Source organism: Mizuhopecten yessoensis, unplaced genomic scaffold (genome assembly GCF_002113885.1).
Source record: "Mizuhopecten yessoensis strain PY_sf001 unplaced genomic scaffold, ASM211388v2 scaffold11141, whole genome shotgun sequence".
Taxonomy (NCBI): domain Eukaryota; kingdom Metazoa; phylum Mollusca; class Bivalvia; order Pectinida; family Pectinidae; genus Mizuhopecten; species Mizuhopecten yessoensis.
The window spans coordinates 822,867-839,028 of NW_018408900.1; the positions used below are offsets into that span (position 1 = coordinate 822,867).

Genomic DNA, 16,162 nt, shown 5'->3' on the forward strand with positions numbered 1-16,162 from the left:
AGAGAAATCTCCAACCCGGGGGGTGATGTTTTTGGTTGTCTAACCCGAGGCTCTGCCGAGGGTTTGACAACCAGAAAAATCACTCAGAGGGTTGGAGATTTCTCTGTTTCACCCTCAAGGTAGGGAATGATTATTTTTCTCCCATCCTATTATATCAGTCACAACTCCACCAACAGTAGTCTGTTTGTAAACGCATATGGGGTATGAATATCGTCATTCATTTTTGATGACATCACAATTACCGGTGAAGCATTTTAATGACATCACAATTGAACACGTGCTTATCCACACAAGGCTATCTCCCCCTAGGGGGTGACAAGCTTATCTTTTCCGGCTAAAATGGGCGACCCATCATTGAAGGGTGGGAGAATCCAATATCTACCATAGGAAAGCATCAATCTTTGACTCAGATATCTACCGTAGGAAGCCATCAATAACTCACTTTTTATTCAGTTTTAGCTGTTTATGTGCAGATTATGTTTTGCACACAGATGTTGAAAAATTTTGAAAATCCTCAATGAATATTGTATACTTTTATTTGTGCTTTTATCTTTAATACACAGCTAGAAGCTTGTTCAGAATCATTTCTTTTAGCAGGGAAAAAAGCCCCTGTTAGTTTGACATCCAGAGGACAGATGATGAACATCAATGTAGTCTGTGTCAATTTAGTGCTTGATTATCAATGATATGAACATCTTTTTGGAAAGTTTTAACATGGCGATCACATATCCGTGCTTATGTTGATGATGTGACCTGGCAATTAAAAGGTATCTTGCAGTCATATGACCATTTATCCACATTTTTCAGAGCCATGTACGGGGAAATTGCAAAATAGCTTTAAATTTGTATTTCTGTTGGTAAATAAGCAGGTTGTTCGATTGACAAAGTGTTGCATATCATTTCTTCTACTACAGGCAGCCTCCATTTAAGGAAGCCTTGGATCTGATCATTTCACCATCTTGACCAAAACAGGTGTAATTAACTATAGTTATCCCACTTGGAGAAATTAAATTACGCCCATTATTGCCCTTTTCGACTTGAGGCGTGTAACCATGGCAACCTCTATTTACTTACAGTGATGAGGCTGACCAAGCCGGCCCTCATGCCGTATCACCCTCTGGTCAGCGATGAGCGGGACTTACAGGGCGAGATATTTGCCAAAATGAGCGACACAGATATTGCCAGACCAGCGGGAGTGCCCTATTTTGGACTAGGTGACCTCTTGACCCTACCCCAAAATTTTGGGTGAGTACATGATTGGTTTTGTATAAGGGGTAACCACTCTGTGTTTTCAGATTAAAAAAAATGTATTTGCAATTTTTGGCTGCCTCAAATTTAGCTGTACTGGCAACATTCAGTAAAACCCATAAAATCCTTATTTGCAGTAAACCAGTACATTGTATAAGTGTTTACAAATCTCCAAGTACAGAGAAAGCTACTCTATTCTAGTTTTCATATTTTCTGACATCCACAATTCTACAAATCAACCACTTTAAGCCAGATAGATATCAATCAAACTGTTGTGGCATCACATCCAGCAAGTTACCACAGTAAATGATTTTACAACTTTGAGTTACAATTTTGTCAATGTATGTTGATGTCATGCTATACTCATAATTTTATAACCTGTGATTCACAGAAACATTTTCCTGGGTGAGACATTTTCCAGCTACATAAGCGTCCATAACGACAGTACCACTATTTGTAAGGATATTGTCTTAAAGGTGAGTGTAGCAATGTCAAATCAGTGTGTGATTGGAGTCGCGGTAGTCTAGTGGTAGGACACCGGGCTCGTGACCAAAGGGTTGCGGGTTCAAGTCACGGCATGGCACTGTATTGTATCTTTGAGCAAGATGCTTTACTCTGCTTGTTCCAGTCTACTCAGCTGTAAATGAGTATGTGGTTGGGCAGTGCTATAATTGTTGAATGCTAGCTGTGAGCGCCGAAATAGCAGCACCGGCTGTATGCTCCCCAAGGAGTTGAGAAAGATATTGACTGGTTGCAAAGGCCCTATAACCACGGATAATAATATGTGAACCGTTTTGAAATGACCTACGAACTAGGTTGTGATAAAGCGGTATATAAGAACCTCAAAATATTATTATATACAGTGAAACCAGAAAGACCAAAATAGCTGTAGGATGCAGTGTAATTCATTTTTGGCATACTGTATCAGTGTATCTATTACACGTTCTGTACCAAATTTGATGGTGCAATCTCCTGTGTGTGTTACAGTCTTTCAGCTAATATGGAAGGAGACTGACTTCCTGTTAGTATAATGTGGAGTTATATAGTTTTCACTTTTTCTTTGTATGTAGGGGCTACTCTCTCTAGTAGAGTAAGAAGTTAGTCCTTTATTATGGTTTATTTTGTACAAGTTTAATTTGTTCAGTTCTCTTTGACAGTTAAAAGTTTATTCAGAGACCATGTGTCCTGGAAGTCCATAAAGTGGTCTGTTAACACAGGTAGTTTCTTCATGGTCAATCTCACAATGATATCACTATAATGGGGAACATTAAAAGTGGTCTGTTAACACAGGTAGTTTCTTCATGGTCAATCTCACAATGATATCACTATAATGGGGAACATTAAAAGTGGTCTGTTAACACAGGTAGTTTCTTCATGGTCAATCTCACAATGATATCACTATAATGGGGAACATTAAAAGTGGTCTGTTAACACAGGTAGTTTCTTCATGGTCAATCTCACAATGATATCACTATAATGGGGAACATTAAAAGTGGTCTGTTAACACAGAATACACCTGCTGTTACCGACTGCATGTATTGTAAGAGGCGACTAAGGTGGGAACCCCCTGCAGATTAGGGGATTTGCTTTTGTGCCCTCAACTTGGGGACACAAAAGCGACCAAAATAAATCTGCAATTGCAATATTTGGGATCTTTATATTTCTTTCTACATCTAAATACCTTATATTTTCTAGCGCCTTGCTTGGCAACACCTCACTTTTGGCTTTAATGTTGAGCATTCGCCCAGGTAAGGAAGGCAATGGGTTCTGTCCCTAGGCCCGGACATACCGAAGTCTTTAAAAATAGTTGTTGTTATTCCCTGCTTAATGTTCAGCATTCAGGGGAATGACAACAACTGGTTCACCCATTAATCAGTATAATGTGACAAGGCGGAATACTGTGCTGGGTGCCTTCGGTATGGTATTTCAGTAAGATAGCACTATAAAGTCGGCATCAGATCAGCGCTATCACAAGGAGGCAAATACACCAACATACCCTGCCTCCTGCACCCACACATGCAGGCATGCATACACTACACATTAATAGGACGTTAAACAAGATGAAACCAACCCACACCAATATTAACACAGGTGGCCTTTTGATAGAATTGCTCTCTCTAATATGTTGGACTGTATATCTAAGCATTTCCTGCCAATTTCAAAATATAAAGCTATACTATCAAATGTAAATAAAGCCATTTCACTTTGTGCCACTTCTTATTCCTATAGTCACAGTTTTTATGAAACCGCAATGGGATTTAGAACAGCCATCCATGCTTCAAATATACAAATAAAATACCAAAGTCTCCTATAATTTGAAATAGATGAATGTAAAATACCACGTTTTTATTGCTCCATTGAATACTGTTTTTCTTAAATCTGTCATATAACATTTTTTCTTGAGTAATGATTAGGAACAAAGACCAAGACTTGAAATGCCTTAAAGAGATTTGTAGTCACATTAAAACCAACTGGGAGGTTTCTGTAGGCAAGTAATGGCTACCTTAGCAGCCCATCTCAAGCCTTTTATCATAAATCTAAAACAAAATATCAATTTCCTTCCATGCTTTGTTTTAAAAGGCTTTTTTCCAGCAGTAGCATTTACTTCAATAGCATTTTGATTGTAGAACCCTTTGATTTTCTGTAGCTTAAATCTTCAAGATGAAAAAAAAATCATGTCTTTTTGATGATCAACTTAATACAAGATTGTAACATGGACTGTTTAAGAAGAGTATTCAAGGATTTTTTATCAGTTAAGTTGGAAATGATTCTTCAAAAGATTGATATACATAACATTATTGTAAACTTCACCCGTTAAATGCTGAGCGTTTTGTGTTGATCAAAATAAAAAAACAACATTTCATTGCATTTAAAAGATTTCTATAGCTACACATTACCATAAACAAAGAACACGTACAGACAATCAGGGAGTTCTAAAAGCAGTCACATCACCTTGCATTACATAACCAATGAGTTCTGTCAACACTAACGCTCAATAAATATAAACAAAAGAGCTCGAATAACCTAAAGAAACTTGTTTCATAATTCACATGAAATGGGAAAGAATTTGTCATTTATGATGAAACAATGACCTAAGGAAAAAGACAAAGAGTTAAAATATATGTCAAGCAGACCTGACCTTTATATATACTTTATTTATATTACAACAATTATGAAACAAGTTATTTCAACTTATATTAATCACGCTTGTTGGCCCGAATGTTAGCGCACGGGGGGTCTTAATGTGGGAGGAAACTGGAGTACCTGGAGAAAACCCTCAGGGTCGGGCAGGTCACCCCATACCTTTTTACGTCCGAATGGGGAATCGAACCCGGACTGCATTGGGGAAAGAAAGGCAAGTGCGCTATCCACTGCACCACCCAACCACCCTGTATCCTAACGAGAGTCAAAAACATACTGTTGAGGGTCTGCTGAAAGCCCTGTAGGTTCAGGCATACTGTTGAGGGTCTGCTGAAAGCCCTGTAGGTTCAGGCATACTGTTGAGGGTCTGCTGAAAGCCCTGTAGGTTCAGGCATACTGTTGAGGGTCTGCTGAAAGCCCTGTAGGTTCAGGCATACTGTTGAGGGTCTGCTGAAAGCCCTGTAGGTTCAGGCATACTGTTGAGGGTCTGCTGAAAGCCCTGTAGGTTCAGGCATACTGTTGAGGGTCTGCTGAAAGCCCTGTAGGTTCAGGCATACTGTTGAGGGTCTGCTGAAAGCCCTGTAGGTTCAGGCATACTGTTGAGGGTCTGCTGAAAGCCCTGTAGGTTCAGGCATACTGTTGAGGGTCTGCTGAAAGCCCTGTAGGTTCAGGCATACTGTTGAGGGTCTGCTGAAAGCCCTGTAGGTTCAGGCATACTGTTGAGGGTCTGCTGAAAGCCCTGTAGGGTCAGGCATATAGTGATATCAATATTGAAACAAAAATATCACTATATGTATATACATTACTGTACAAAATGAAATAAGAACATTTATTCTTTATCATGTAATTAGCATACTAGCCAGGCTCTTGAACCTTTTGTTGATGCGTAGTAAGTAACATGGGAAACGGAATAATGTTTTGAAATATTGAAATTCAGTCGGACCAATCTTTATGACTGGGAATTATTTGTTTGACAGGTATACATATGTAATTGACTGATTGCCTTGTGCTTCAGGTTGACCTCCAGACCAGCTCTCAAAGATTGATGTTGTCTGGGTCAGAGTCGCGTCCCCTGATGGAACTCCCCCCTGACTACAGCATTGACGATGTCATCCATCACGAAGTTAAAGAGCTGGGCACACACATGTATGTAACCATGACAACCAAGTCTGCTTAAAATAACCTTGGACTTGTTACAAATACCCTCTAACATTGGTTTATGTGAATATTATACACAGTATATTTAACTTTTTATTTAGCAATTGGGACAAATTAATAAAGATTTTAATTCTTCAAGAAAACAGTAACATAATCCTGACTTGTTAATTGTAAATTTAGAATTTGAAAATATATGGCTTTTATTTTGCACAGCATATTTTCATGTTTTTGTCGAAAGATATTCATTTATGCAATTTGTGGTTTCTATATTGTCCAGTTGGAAGCAATACCCAATTAGGAATTTGGAATTCACAGGTTCACCATATGGCTGCAAAAATGTTCAAAAATAAGACTGCTTTAGAAATACCCTACACACAGTACCTTTGGAAATCTAACTGACCTTCAGTACATATATAACTGAGATCAGCAGAATTGTGTTACAGTCTTTTTTTCAGAATGACACATTTTCCTCATCGATAAATCATTTCTATTGCCAAAGGTTTTATACAAATTGTATCTATTACTACAAAAATAATTAATAGAAAAACATGAAGTCATCAGGTTGAACACATTTCAAATCTTGAGTGAATTTTAACAACCTGAAAAAAAATCACTCATGGAAATATGGCATCTTCAGGTCAAGGCCACATGAACCAGAGTGAGATGTGCTGAAGGCCAGATTAGTATACAAATACAGACGATGTAATATAGATGAAGGTCAAGGTTATAACTATACAGACACTTGAATCGCCAATTCAGTAGAAATGTTCAGTGACCAGCCGTCTGGAGGGACAGAGATTGCCCAGTGGTCAGTGTGATATTGTTCCTGATTTCAGATTGGTGTGTGCAGTCAGTTACACAACCAGCCAGGGGGAGAAGAACGCTTTTAGAAAATTCTTCAAGTTCCAGGTAAGTGTGGGATTTAAAAAGCAGAAAAATTATCCCATACGTCTGTCTACTTTTAACATTCACTTCATCAAAAGTTCAACTGTAAGTAAAAACCTCATTAAAAAAGGTTCTACTTTTTGTAAAGACATACATAAAAAAGTGTTTACTTTATGTAAGTCACTCTGGAATACGTTGATATTTTAGGTGTTGAAACCCCTGGATGTGAAAACCAAGTTTTATAATGCAGAGGTGAGTAACAAATGCTTCATCATCGTCCTTTCTTCTTAATGATCTAATGCTTTAAGCTTTTTTTGTAATAGTAGTATTACATGACATTTATGTATTACGTGTTTAGGGTAGTTTTTAAACCCCTGTGTTCTTAAAAGTTATATGCTTCTTGTTTCACTCAGACAGATGGGATCAGCAGACTTACTTTTTAGATAAGAACCCTACTGATAGTTAAAATACTAACCTGTTCTGAAAGATGTAACTTTTTTTCTGTTGATCACATTTTCTTCTTCAAAATGGGATCAGATCTGTTAAGTTCAAAGAGGGGCCTAGCATAATATGAGTCCTATAAAGGAGCTGAAACAGGATCCCTCAATGAAACCTTCTCCCCAAGTTTAACAATTGTCATTGCATGGATATTTCATATCTACCAAGGGTACGACAAACTTGCTTTTTAATACAAGTTAAAATATGGTCACCTTTGACAAAGTTTGATAGAAATAAATATTATGTTGAGTAATGCAGGTACTTTAGGCCTCTTGTTTTAATTATCTATACTATATTTATCATTATAAGCATAATTGATATCGTTATTTATTTTCCATTCTGCTATATTCATGACTTGATATACTTGTGTATATTATGTACATCTTATCCTGTTTCCCACATGATCCAGTCATTTTTTGAGGGGGTTGGGGGGAACTTTTTTTTCTGCTCACAATTTTCTCTGTAACCAACCAACTCAATCTTTTTGCAGAAAATAATTCTGGATTGATTATGAAGACTCCATTGTATTTAAAGTGGCTTTAAAATGTCTTTTTAATCATTTGGTTTTATAACTTTCATTATATTAATCATCGATCTATAACAAACACGATGCCATTAATACCCACAATGTATGTATGATATTAATTTTACTTTGATATCTATGTCCCTTCTGTATATCTATGTCCTGTCTGGTGAGCGAGTTAGGTATTATTGACCCTACCAAGAGGAAAGTGATTAGACTTATTTTTGATGAAGAGGTGAGAGTATAAAAAGTATTTTCTTTCATACACCAAACCCTAGTGTTTTGTAGACAGGAAACTTTTAACAAGGCTACTTTAAGCCATTGTTTACATTAATTTCACAAAGTCTACCTATCTGTCTGTAGTTGCAATGTTCCTTTGTCGTCTGGCATGGTGATGCAAGACAGAGAAGCACACACGTACAGATTCCCGTGGCATGAAAGATGCAAGGCTAAAAGCCAGTTTCCCACAACAAGTGAATACACTAATGTACTAAACAAGCGTTAAGGCCAGAGGTCTAAGGTCACAAACTAGCATGATAAAGGAACATTACTACAGTTAAGAAGTTACCTAAAAAGCATAAACCATGCAAGGTCAAAAGTCAATGTCATATGGTAAAACGTTCCAACTTTCAAAATGTTTCAATGTCAAATTTGCAGGCAATAATTATTAGAAGATATATTAAAAAGATAACGCAGATATTAATTTGCAAAAACATCTGAAAGAAACATGAAGACAAGACTTTAGAGGATGAAGGTCAGATTTAAGGTCAGGCAGGTGACCCCATACATTTTCAAATCTGATCAGGGTTTCAAACTCCGGGTAAAGGCAAGTGCCATCCGTGTTGGTTTTCTTTGGGTATTCTACTTTCCTCCCACATTAAGACCCCCTGCATGCTACCATCGGAACCAACGAGGCACGATAAAAACCAAATAAATATTTGTGAATACAAGTGTTATTTACCGCATTTGACCTAACAAGGACACCTGCAGACACAGGCTAATGTTGAGTGGGGACCAGAGATATGAAGGTGACTTTATCCAACTCTCAAATGCAGTTCCCGATTACTGGTAATGAAGCTCAGTATCATTCTGAGAGATTATGATGCTCACTGTCTCACTAGATAATGTTACATGGCAACTTTTTATTTGTTGATTTACTCATAATCTGAGTTGTTTTGGTAGTGGGAGTTGTCTATCTTACAGCATCAATTGAAAAATTTCCAAAAGTAATCAAATCTAAAAAGTCAAATCTGAAGATAAAAATTTAGAATTTTAGGACAAGCTATTTAAGTTGTGTTTTTAAAATCAAAACCCAGAAGTGCCCTCATTAAGTAAAATAACGGTGCATTATATTTGTATGTGGTTGACATTGATTAAAGCTTGCACCGTATATCATTCTCCCATCAATATGATTCGGATGCTTTTATATGTTATATGTCAGCTGTTTGTCTGTATACAGTGATGTTGGCAGAAAATTGATATAATCTTTTCCATGCTGTGTATTTTACCTGTACGTTGGCAGAATTTAATTCTATTTTCCTTGTGAATTAACCATATCTTTTTAATTTCCTGATTTCTATGGAATGTTGTATTCATTCAGGATTATGTCGTAAGTGTTATCAACCCCGATCCTACGTTGTTTTCTCATTTCGCTTTTCTTGTGTTGATGTTAATTTTTGCTTGGTCTCGGATGAGATTGATTTTGAAACCTATTCACATTTGCATGCGTTTTGTTTTATTACGAGATCAGCTTATATGATGCTTTCAGTATCTGATTTGATTAAATGTGAGGTTCTTCTTAAATAAATAAATAACTAAAAAAGATGTCATCCATACTGATCTAATACGTGTATTTGCAGCGACTCATTTCCACATAAACCTTTTTCATTACATCCCTCAGTGTTTAGATTGCACTTAGGTTATATGCCTCGTGGTAGAAAATTGATTTATTTTTTTACAGGTAAATCAGTTTATTTTTTAGTTATTGAATTTCCACCTATGGCCTTTACGTACTGGTAGCTAGAACAGTCCCTGCTGTGCAAAATGGTTTTTCGAGGTACATTATAATCAATGGTCAATTTAGAAAGGTTTTCTAGTCATCAGGAATCCCCTCCCCATAGCCTGAAATTAAAAAGATAAAGTATATACCTCCCCCACCCCCAAAGTTTTGAATGTATTGGTTTGGTTACAGGCATGGAATGCCATTTATTTGATATCTACTTAGTTGTCACTAGTATTTCTATAGTTACAAAATAAATTTTCATATTGATGTACTTTTTTAATAAACATGTATTAAATGAAAAATGAAAAAAAACTTGTATCATATCCTGGTTTGCACTTTTCAATATTCTACTAATAAATTTGTGAATACACTATGTAGTTTGAAGTCTTATTGAATTTGGAGATTTAAGCAGAAAAGGAGATACAGAAAATAATGTCTGTATCCAAGTTTGAGGAAATCTAAGCTTGAAGCTTAGTTCAGTGAGGTTTAAATACAAAAATACAAAAATCATTAAATACTGAAAGAAAATTAAGGTAAATATTAATTACAAATTTAAATTTTACAGGAAAATCAATTTTGATTTTTTTTGAAAAAGTCAAGCAGCAAGGCCACAGAAATGAGACATTCAATGTCAATATCAGATTTTGAAGAAATAATGTGTAGCAAGTTGTTCCAAAAAAGTTGAATTCTTGATGAAAATCCAAAGAAAAAAATGGAAATTTTAAAATAGCTTATAAGATAATGTACAGCGCTTCAAATTCCATTTAGGATAATCATATTCATTGTTTAGGATCTGTGGAATTTGGAACAAGTGAGTAAAATGGAATTAATGTTGAATCCCAGAAGCATCGTACAGTTTACACCAATTGTTTTCCTTATCTGAATATTACAAATTATCCTCCCTAGAAATTCTGCACATAAGTTGACCAGAATTATCTCCCCTACCTCCACCATGAAATACTGTTCTCTGTTGCTTACGAACAATACACATATGTTTCAAAATGTGAACCGATGCTTGAAATCCTTTTTGTACTCCATATATTATACTGAATTCATTGCAAACACTCGATGAAAATATTCAACAGAATTAAGTGACACATTATACTTTGTTTTGTATCACTTGCTGAGTTGAGGAAAACAAAGTTAATTTGATAAAAAGTACTAAAAAAATCCTCTAACACTCTTTGAAAATTTGTTTGGTATTAACAAAGATATAATGTACAAGGAAAAATATGTTTGGGCAATAATCTTTTAGTAAATGACAAAAGAAGTTCCTAAAAGTATTCAGCAGGTATTTCATTTCTTAATTTCAACAAATTTTATTGAACAAGTAATTGCACAATTGGATGAGACAACAGGCTTAGCCTATATATTCAGCAGGTATTAAGAGTTATGGCTTACAAAATACATTCTGCTGGATATTTATCGAGTCATCTCTATATATAAAGCAAATCCGTGAGACTTTAACAGGACAGCAGTCAATAAGTCCACCTGTACCTACAGGGGCGTGGCAAAAGAATTCGGTCACAAATCAATGTTACACCATGTTCAATCTACTTCTTTTCTTTAATCATTTTCTCTAATCTCATTTCTCAAGCAATCTACATGCATATTATTTGACCTTTTTTTAACAAAATTTACATCAGTGAAACTTCATTTCAGTGGTGTCATTTGGACATTCAAATACAAAGGTTAAGAAAACAATGACTAGCCCACATTTTATAAAAATAACACATAATTCTATGTTATCTAAGATTCATCAGTTTGATCTGAATTGTAAATGTTTTGAACACAAACAGCAATTGAAAACTTATTTTGCAAGCTTTCCATCTGTTTCTTTTGTCAAGTAAGAGAGTGGTCAGAGGGACGGTATGATGTTTACCCTTTCTGCCCCTTAGTGGATGTAAGAAATAAATATCAAAAGAGGCATTAACAAACAAGGGGAAAATATGTAGAACACTGTGTAAAATGATTTGTGACCGAATACTTATGGTACATCATTGTATATCTGGCTTAAGTGTCACGCTGTAAACCTTTCCTGCACGCTTCAACTATTTCACCCCCATTATAATCAGAAACTTAGTACTTAGGGAAGCTTTCAACCATAAACATTAACCAGCTTCATCATTTATAACCAATAATATTCAAAATACGCGGTAGACATAACTGTTACATTTGGCATCAGACAGTGAGTCAGGTGACTTAATGAGTTATTTCCAATTAATATTATAGTCTGTTAAGTGAGGTTCAGGAAAATTGTAGCATAACAAATAAATCTATTATTTAGTATCTGTTGCTTCCAAAATAGATAAAATGTAAATTAAGGTTCTGGGAAAACTTCATTTTCTAAATTTAATCATACAGAGTATTTTGACTTTCAACAAAATTCTGGTGTAATATACAAATTAAAAGGAATAACATATGTATCACTCACTGTGTATTTCAACTATTAAAATATTTTCAATAAAATTCATCAGTTTGGAAATATGTGATATGAAAGTTTTACTTTCTACACAAACAATGTGTGTTTTAAACGTGTCACAACGTATCACAACGAACTGGTCCCTTTGTCATAGCTTTGACATAATATTAAAATATTGATCTATTTTATGATTTCAAATTTTTTTGCCTTTGAAAATATCTGTCTTATATTGTTTCCAAACGTGTGTTTATATGGAAATATCTATATTTATCTCAAGGGGGATTTGCATGAAATTATTTTTGATAATGAGTTTATTTATAGAATCCGTTGGTGACTGTTGATACCCGTGTTGTGTTTACAGTCTGATGAAGTTTACCTGGAGGCACAGATCCAGAACATTACCCCTCAGCCCATCTACATGGAACATGTCAGCCTTGATCCGTCCACGCAGTACTGCGCCAAGGAACTCAACAACCTTGATGGCAAGGAATGGTAAGTGTAACATAAGTTTATGAAGGCTATCCTATTTGGCTTACTTTTGTCTAATCGGTCACTTAGCTTGATGCTCCAAAGTTGACCCATTACTAGTACAGTGTATAAAAGAAAAGGATGTCAGGTAAAGGATGTACAGCTGATGGTGTTTGCTATAGAAATGTCAGGCTCTATCTGTCTGACACAGTTCCAACGTTTGGCTCCAGTAGGACTCTGTGACTCAGTTGTCTGCAAACCGTCACTGGATGTTTCAACTCTCTAACCACTACAGCCTGAAGTTGGTGGGTCCAAAGTGGTGTTGAGTCACTGTGTGTTACTGTATGATCTTCATTATCTGTCCTATTTGCCCTGCCAAAGCCAACAAGAAGCATGCCTGTGTATGGCTGCTCATCTCTGGTATCTACAGCTAGGTCCCACTACTTTTAAAGAGTCTCCATACAGAATGTGCTGGGAAACCCGACATCCTACAGGGAACAGCCATGCTTTCCAGCCCTGTTGTCTGCACATCTCAATCAGTTCCTGGTACTTGGAGCTCTTGTGCTGACGTTCTTCCTCACAGCCTTCGTCCCATGGAAGGGGTCAACTCTACAAGAATGATAGACTTCTGCTGGCTTGACCACAGTACTGTGTCAGGCCTAAGGGTAGTGTGAAGGATCGGTGGAATAACCAACTTCTTCCCTAGGTCAACTTGCAATTTCCCATATGATGCTCTAAGTGGCTAACTGTCTGTGTTTTAGTTGACCTTGTTTTTTCCCATGCCTTAACAAACTGGAGTTTCTTTGATGTTGGCTTGTACCTCTCCAGCGTATCTACTAGTTTTTGAAGTACATTGTGGTTAGTCAGGTGAAAATTACAAACATTTTTCCAAGAACATGTAGACAGGGGATTACACTTTTGTTGCTCCCTTCATGATTAAATGATATCCTCAAAAACAATTGTTTGAATTATACAAAATGGCGAAATAAGTGAACACAAACAAATAATTGTTTAGATTAATGTGTGCAGTAGTTGGCTAGTTTAAGATTTATAACACACGATATGTGCATTATTTAGGTTTAATGTCATTCTTTAATTGCATAAAATTCTTTTGAATAAGAGTTGTATAGGACAGCACATAGTATACAATATATATCCTTAGATGTACGATGTTGTGATCATATTTCTATTTCTATGATTGTAGTCCTGACCTCGTGTTTGGAAAGGTGAACTACCTAAACCCTATGGACACACGACAGTACCTGTACTGTCTCTCACCAAAACAGGAAGGAACACAGGAGAGTAAGATCCTCAAGGGAGTCACGAATATAGGCAAACTGGACATTGTCTGGAAAACCAACATGGGGGAGAGGGGTCGTCTCCAAACCAGTCAGCTACAGAGAGTTGTAAGTCATGGAATATAATAAAGGTTCAGGGATCGCCTCAAAATTAAATTTATTGTTAACAAACTGATACATTGCTTTGGATCATATGTAATGGATGAACGTTTTTAATGGCATGTCATATATACCTCCAGCACATGCAGACATATATATATGTGGAGGTATTAACAAAGTGGCATAGGACCAGAAGTTAATACACCTGATAAGGCTGTTACTTCATATGTATTTATTAATTATATAAAATGTTTATCTATGTATTATTTAGTGCCTTAGGTTTGCTTACTCGAACTCCAGTGTATTTATTGTTTTTGAGAACTATTTCAACCTTGGCATATAATTGTCCAACACTTAACATAGAAGGCTGAAAGTTCTGAAATCCTGTTCCCATATTTCATGAAGGTTTATGCTTTGTTTATCCCCAGGCACCTGGTTACGGAGACATTCGGGTGACAGTGGAGTCTGTGCCTGACACTGTACAGCTGGAGGTCACCTTCAATATCGTCTGTCGAATTACAAACTGCTGGTGAGTGAAATACAGCATAATGTAAAGAAGTGGAACAGAAAACAAAACAGATGATCACTTTTACCAAACTACATTGGAAATTTGATGAGATAATCACTACACAACAGCCTGTTTATCTGGTGATACATTGTTGTAGGAAATCTTGTTCAAAGGTTTATACTGCAGAGCATTTTGAGTTCTGGTGATTTTCATCTGAGTACTGCATTTGTATAAAAAGACATACTCGTACACTTTCTCTATGTTCTGGTGATCTGAGTACTGCATTTGTATAAAAAGACATACTCTTACACTGTCTCTATGTTCTTGTGATCTTAGTACTGCATTTGTATTGTATAAAAAGACATACTCGTACACTGTCTCTATGTTCTGGAGATCTGATTACTGCATTTGTATTGTATAAAAAGACATACTCGTACACTGTCTCTATGTTCTGGAGATCTGATTACTGCATTTGTATTGTATAAAAAGACATACTCGTACACTGTCTCTATATTCTGGTGATCTGAGTACTGCATTTGTATTGTATAAAAAGATATACTCGTACACTGTCTCTATGTTCTGGTGATCTGTATAAAAAGACATACTCATACACTGTCTCTATGTTCTGGTGATCTGTATAAAAAGACATACTCGTACACTGTCTCTTTGTTCTGGTGATCTGAGTACTGCATTTGTATAAAAAGACATACTCTTACACTGTCTCTATGTTCTTGTGATCTTAGTACTGCATTTGTATTGTATAAAAAGACATAATCGTACACTGTCTCTATGTTCTGGTGATCTGAGTACTGCATTTGTATAAAAAGACATACTCTTACACTGTCTCTATGTTCTTGTGATCTTAGTACTGCATTTGTATTGTATAAAAAGACATAATCGTACACTGTCTCTATGTTCTGGTGATCTGTATAAAAAGACATACTCATACACTGTCTCTATGTTCTGGTGATCTGTATAAAAAGACATACTCGTACACTGTCTCTATGTTCTGGTGTGGTGAGGTATTGCTCTTGGCATTTATCACAGACCTACCAGTAACTTTCAGAGTTTGAAGAAATCAGTTTACAAAATCAAGTTATTGTAACTTTGTGACAACTGTGAAATTGCTTTAAACCTCTAAACAATGCAGGTATCGGGCGTAATAAAGTTAATGCGACTTGTGTACGGTGAAATAGGTATGGATCTTAAGATTTGCCCAATTAGTATTGATTTGTAATGTTTTGGTCATGTCAGCCATTAATCTATGTGATCGTAATTTAATCTGTGATCTCGAAACACACTGTGTGTGCCGGCTACTTCCACACCGAAGCTCTGTCATCAGCTCTGTCATGGAGGCCTGTGGGCTGCGTAAATGAACAAACGATGAACTAATCGGTCTGGATGCACATTGGTGTTGATATGAAGGTACACAGCTGGTGGGACAGCTGAGGGATGTCCGTGGGGACGCTAACTCAGTTTGTCTAACAGAGCACCACACATTCATCACAGTTTAAGTAAATCTAAACTGATTTATGAATTATCTGGGTTTCCTCAAAGGGTAAAATTGATTGCTACATTGGACGCTGTATGTGTTTCCAGGAGGTGCAGTATTGTCTTTGGTCTTGACAAGTCAGAAACCATTTCTTTAAATAAATTTAATCATTCAACAATCCAAAGGCCAGGGGCCGTTTCTTCAAAGCTCGGTTAGCTTTACTAGTCATTAACACAAATTTTCAATATGTTGTTTTTGAGAAATACCTGAAAATCTATAAATGTTTTTGTAATTCTAGCATACGCATACCTGCTAAATGACCCGCATTCTGCGGGTCACACCCGCAAAATCATGATACGGAAAACCATTTTGGATCACTTAATTTGTCTGCTGGTTGAGATCTGAATTTCAATGATTTCG

The 16,162-nt window shown here is 36.3% G+C and overlaps 1 protein-coding gene across 7 annotated transcripts in view; it reads left to right on the forward strand.

Annotated features, from left to right (window-relative positions):
- LOC110466698 (trafficking protein particle complex subunit 13-like) overlaps nt 1-16,162 on the forward strand; it is a 169,268-nt gene that overhangs the window by 147,435 nt on the left and 5,671 nt on the right. For 2 of the 7 annotated variants that reach the window (XM_021523388.1, XM_021523386.1), the window contains exons 2-11: nt 1,077-1,245; nt 1,640-1,724; nt 5,405-5,535; nt 6,384-6,456; nt 6,640-6,684; nt 9,054-9,062; nt 10,246-10,266; nt 12,239-12,369; nt 13,550-13,751; nt 14,171-14,271. In XM_021523388.1, coding sequence (XP_021379063.1) covers nt 1,077-1,245; nt 1,640-1,724; nt 5,405-5,535; nt 6,384-6,456; nt 6,640-6,684; nt 9,054-9,062; nt 10,246-10,266; nt 12,239-12,369; nt 13,550-13,751; nt 14,171-14,271 — 967 coding nt within the window. Of the gene's footprint in view, nt 1-914; nt 973-1,076; nt 1,246-1,639; nt 1,725-5,404; nt 5,536-6,383; nt 6,457-6,639; nt 6,685-9,053; nt 9,063-10,245; nt 10,267-12,238; nt 12,370-13,549; nt 13,752-14,170; nt 14,272-16,162 lie in introns of all 7 variants that reach the window. The other 5 variants (XM_021523392.1, XM_021523389.1, XM_021523393.1 and 2 more) reach the window with 4 other exon arrangements.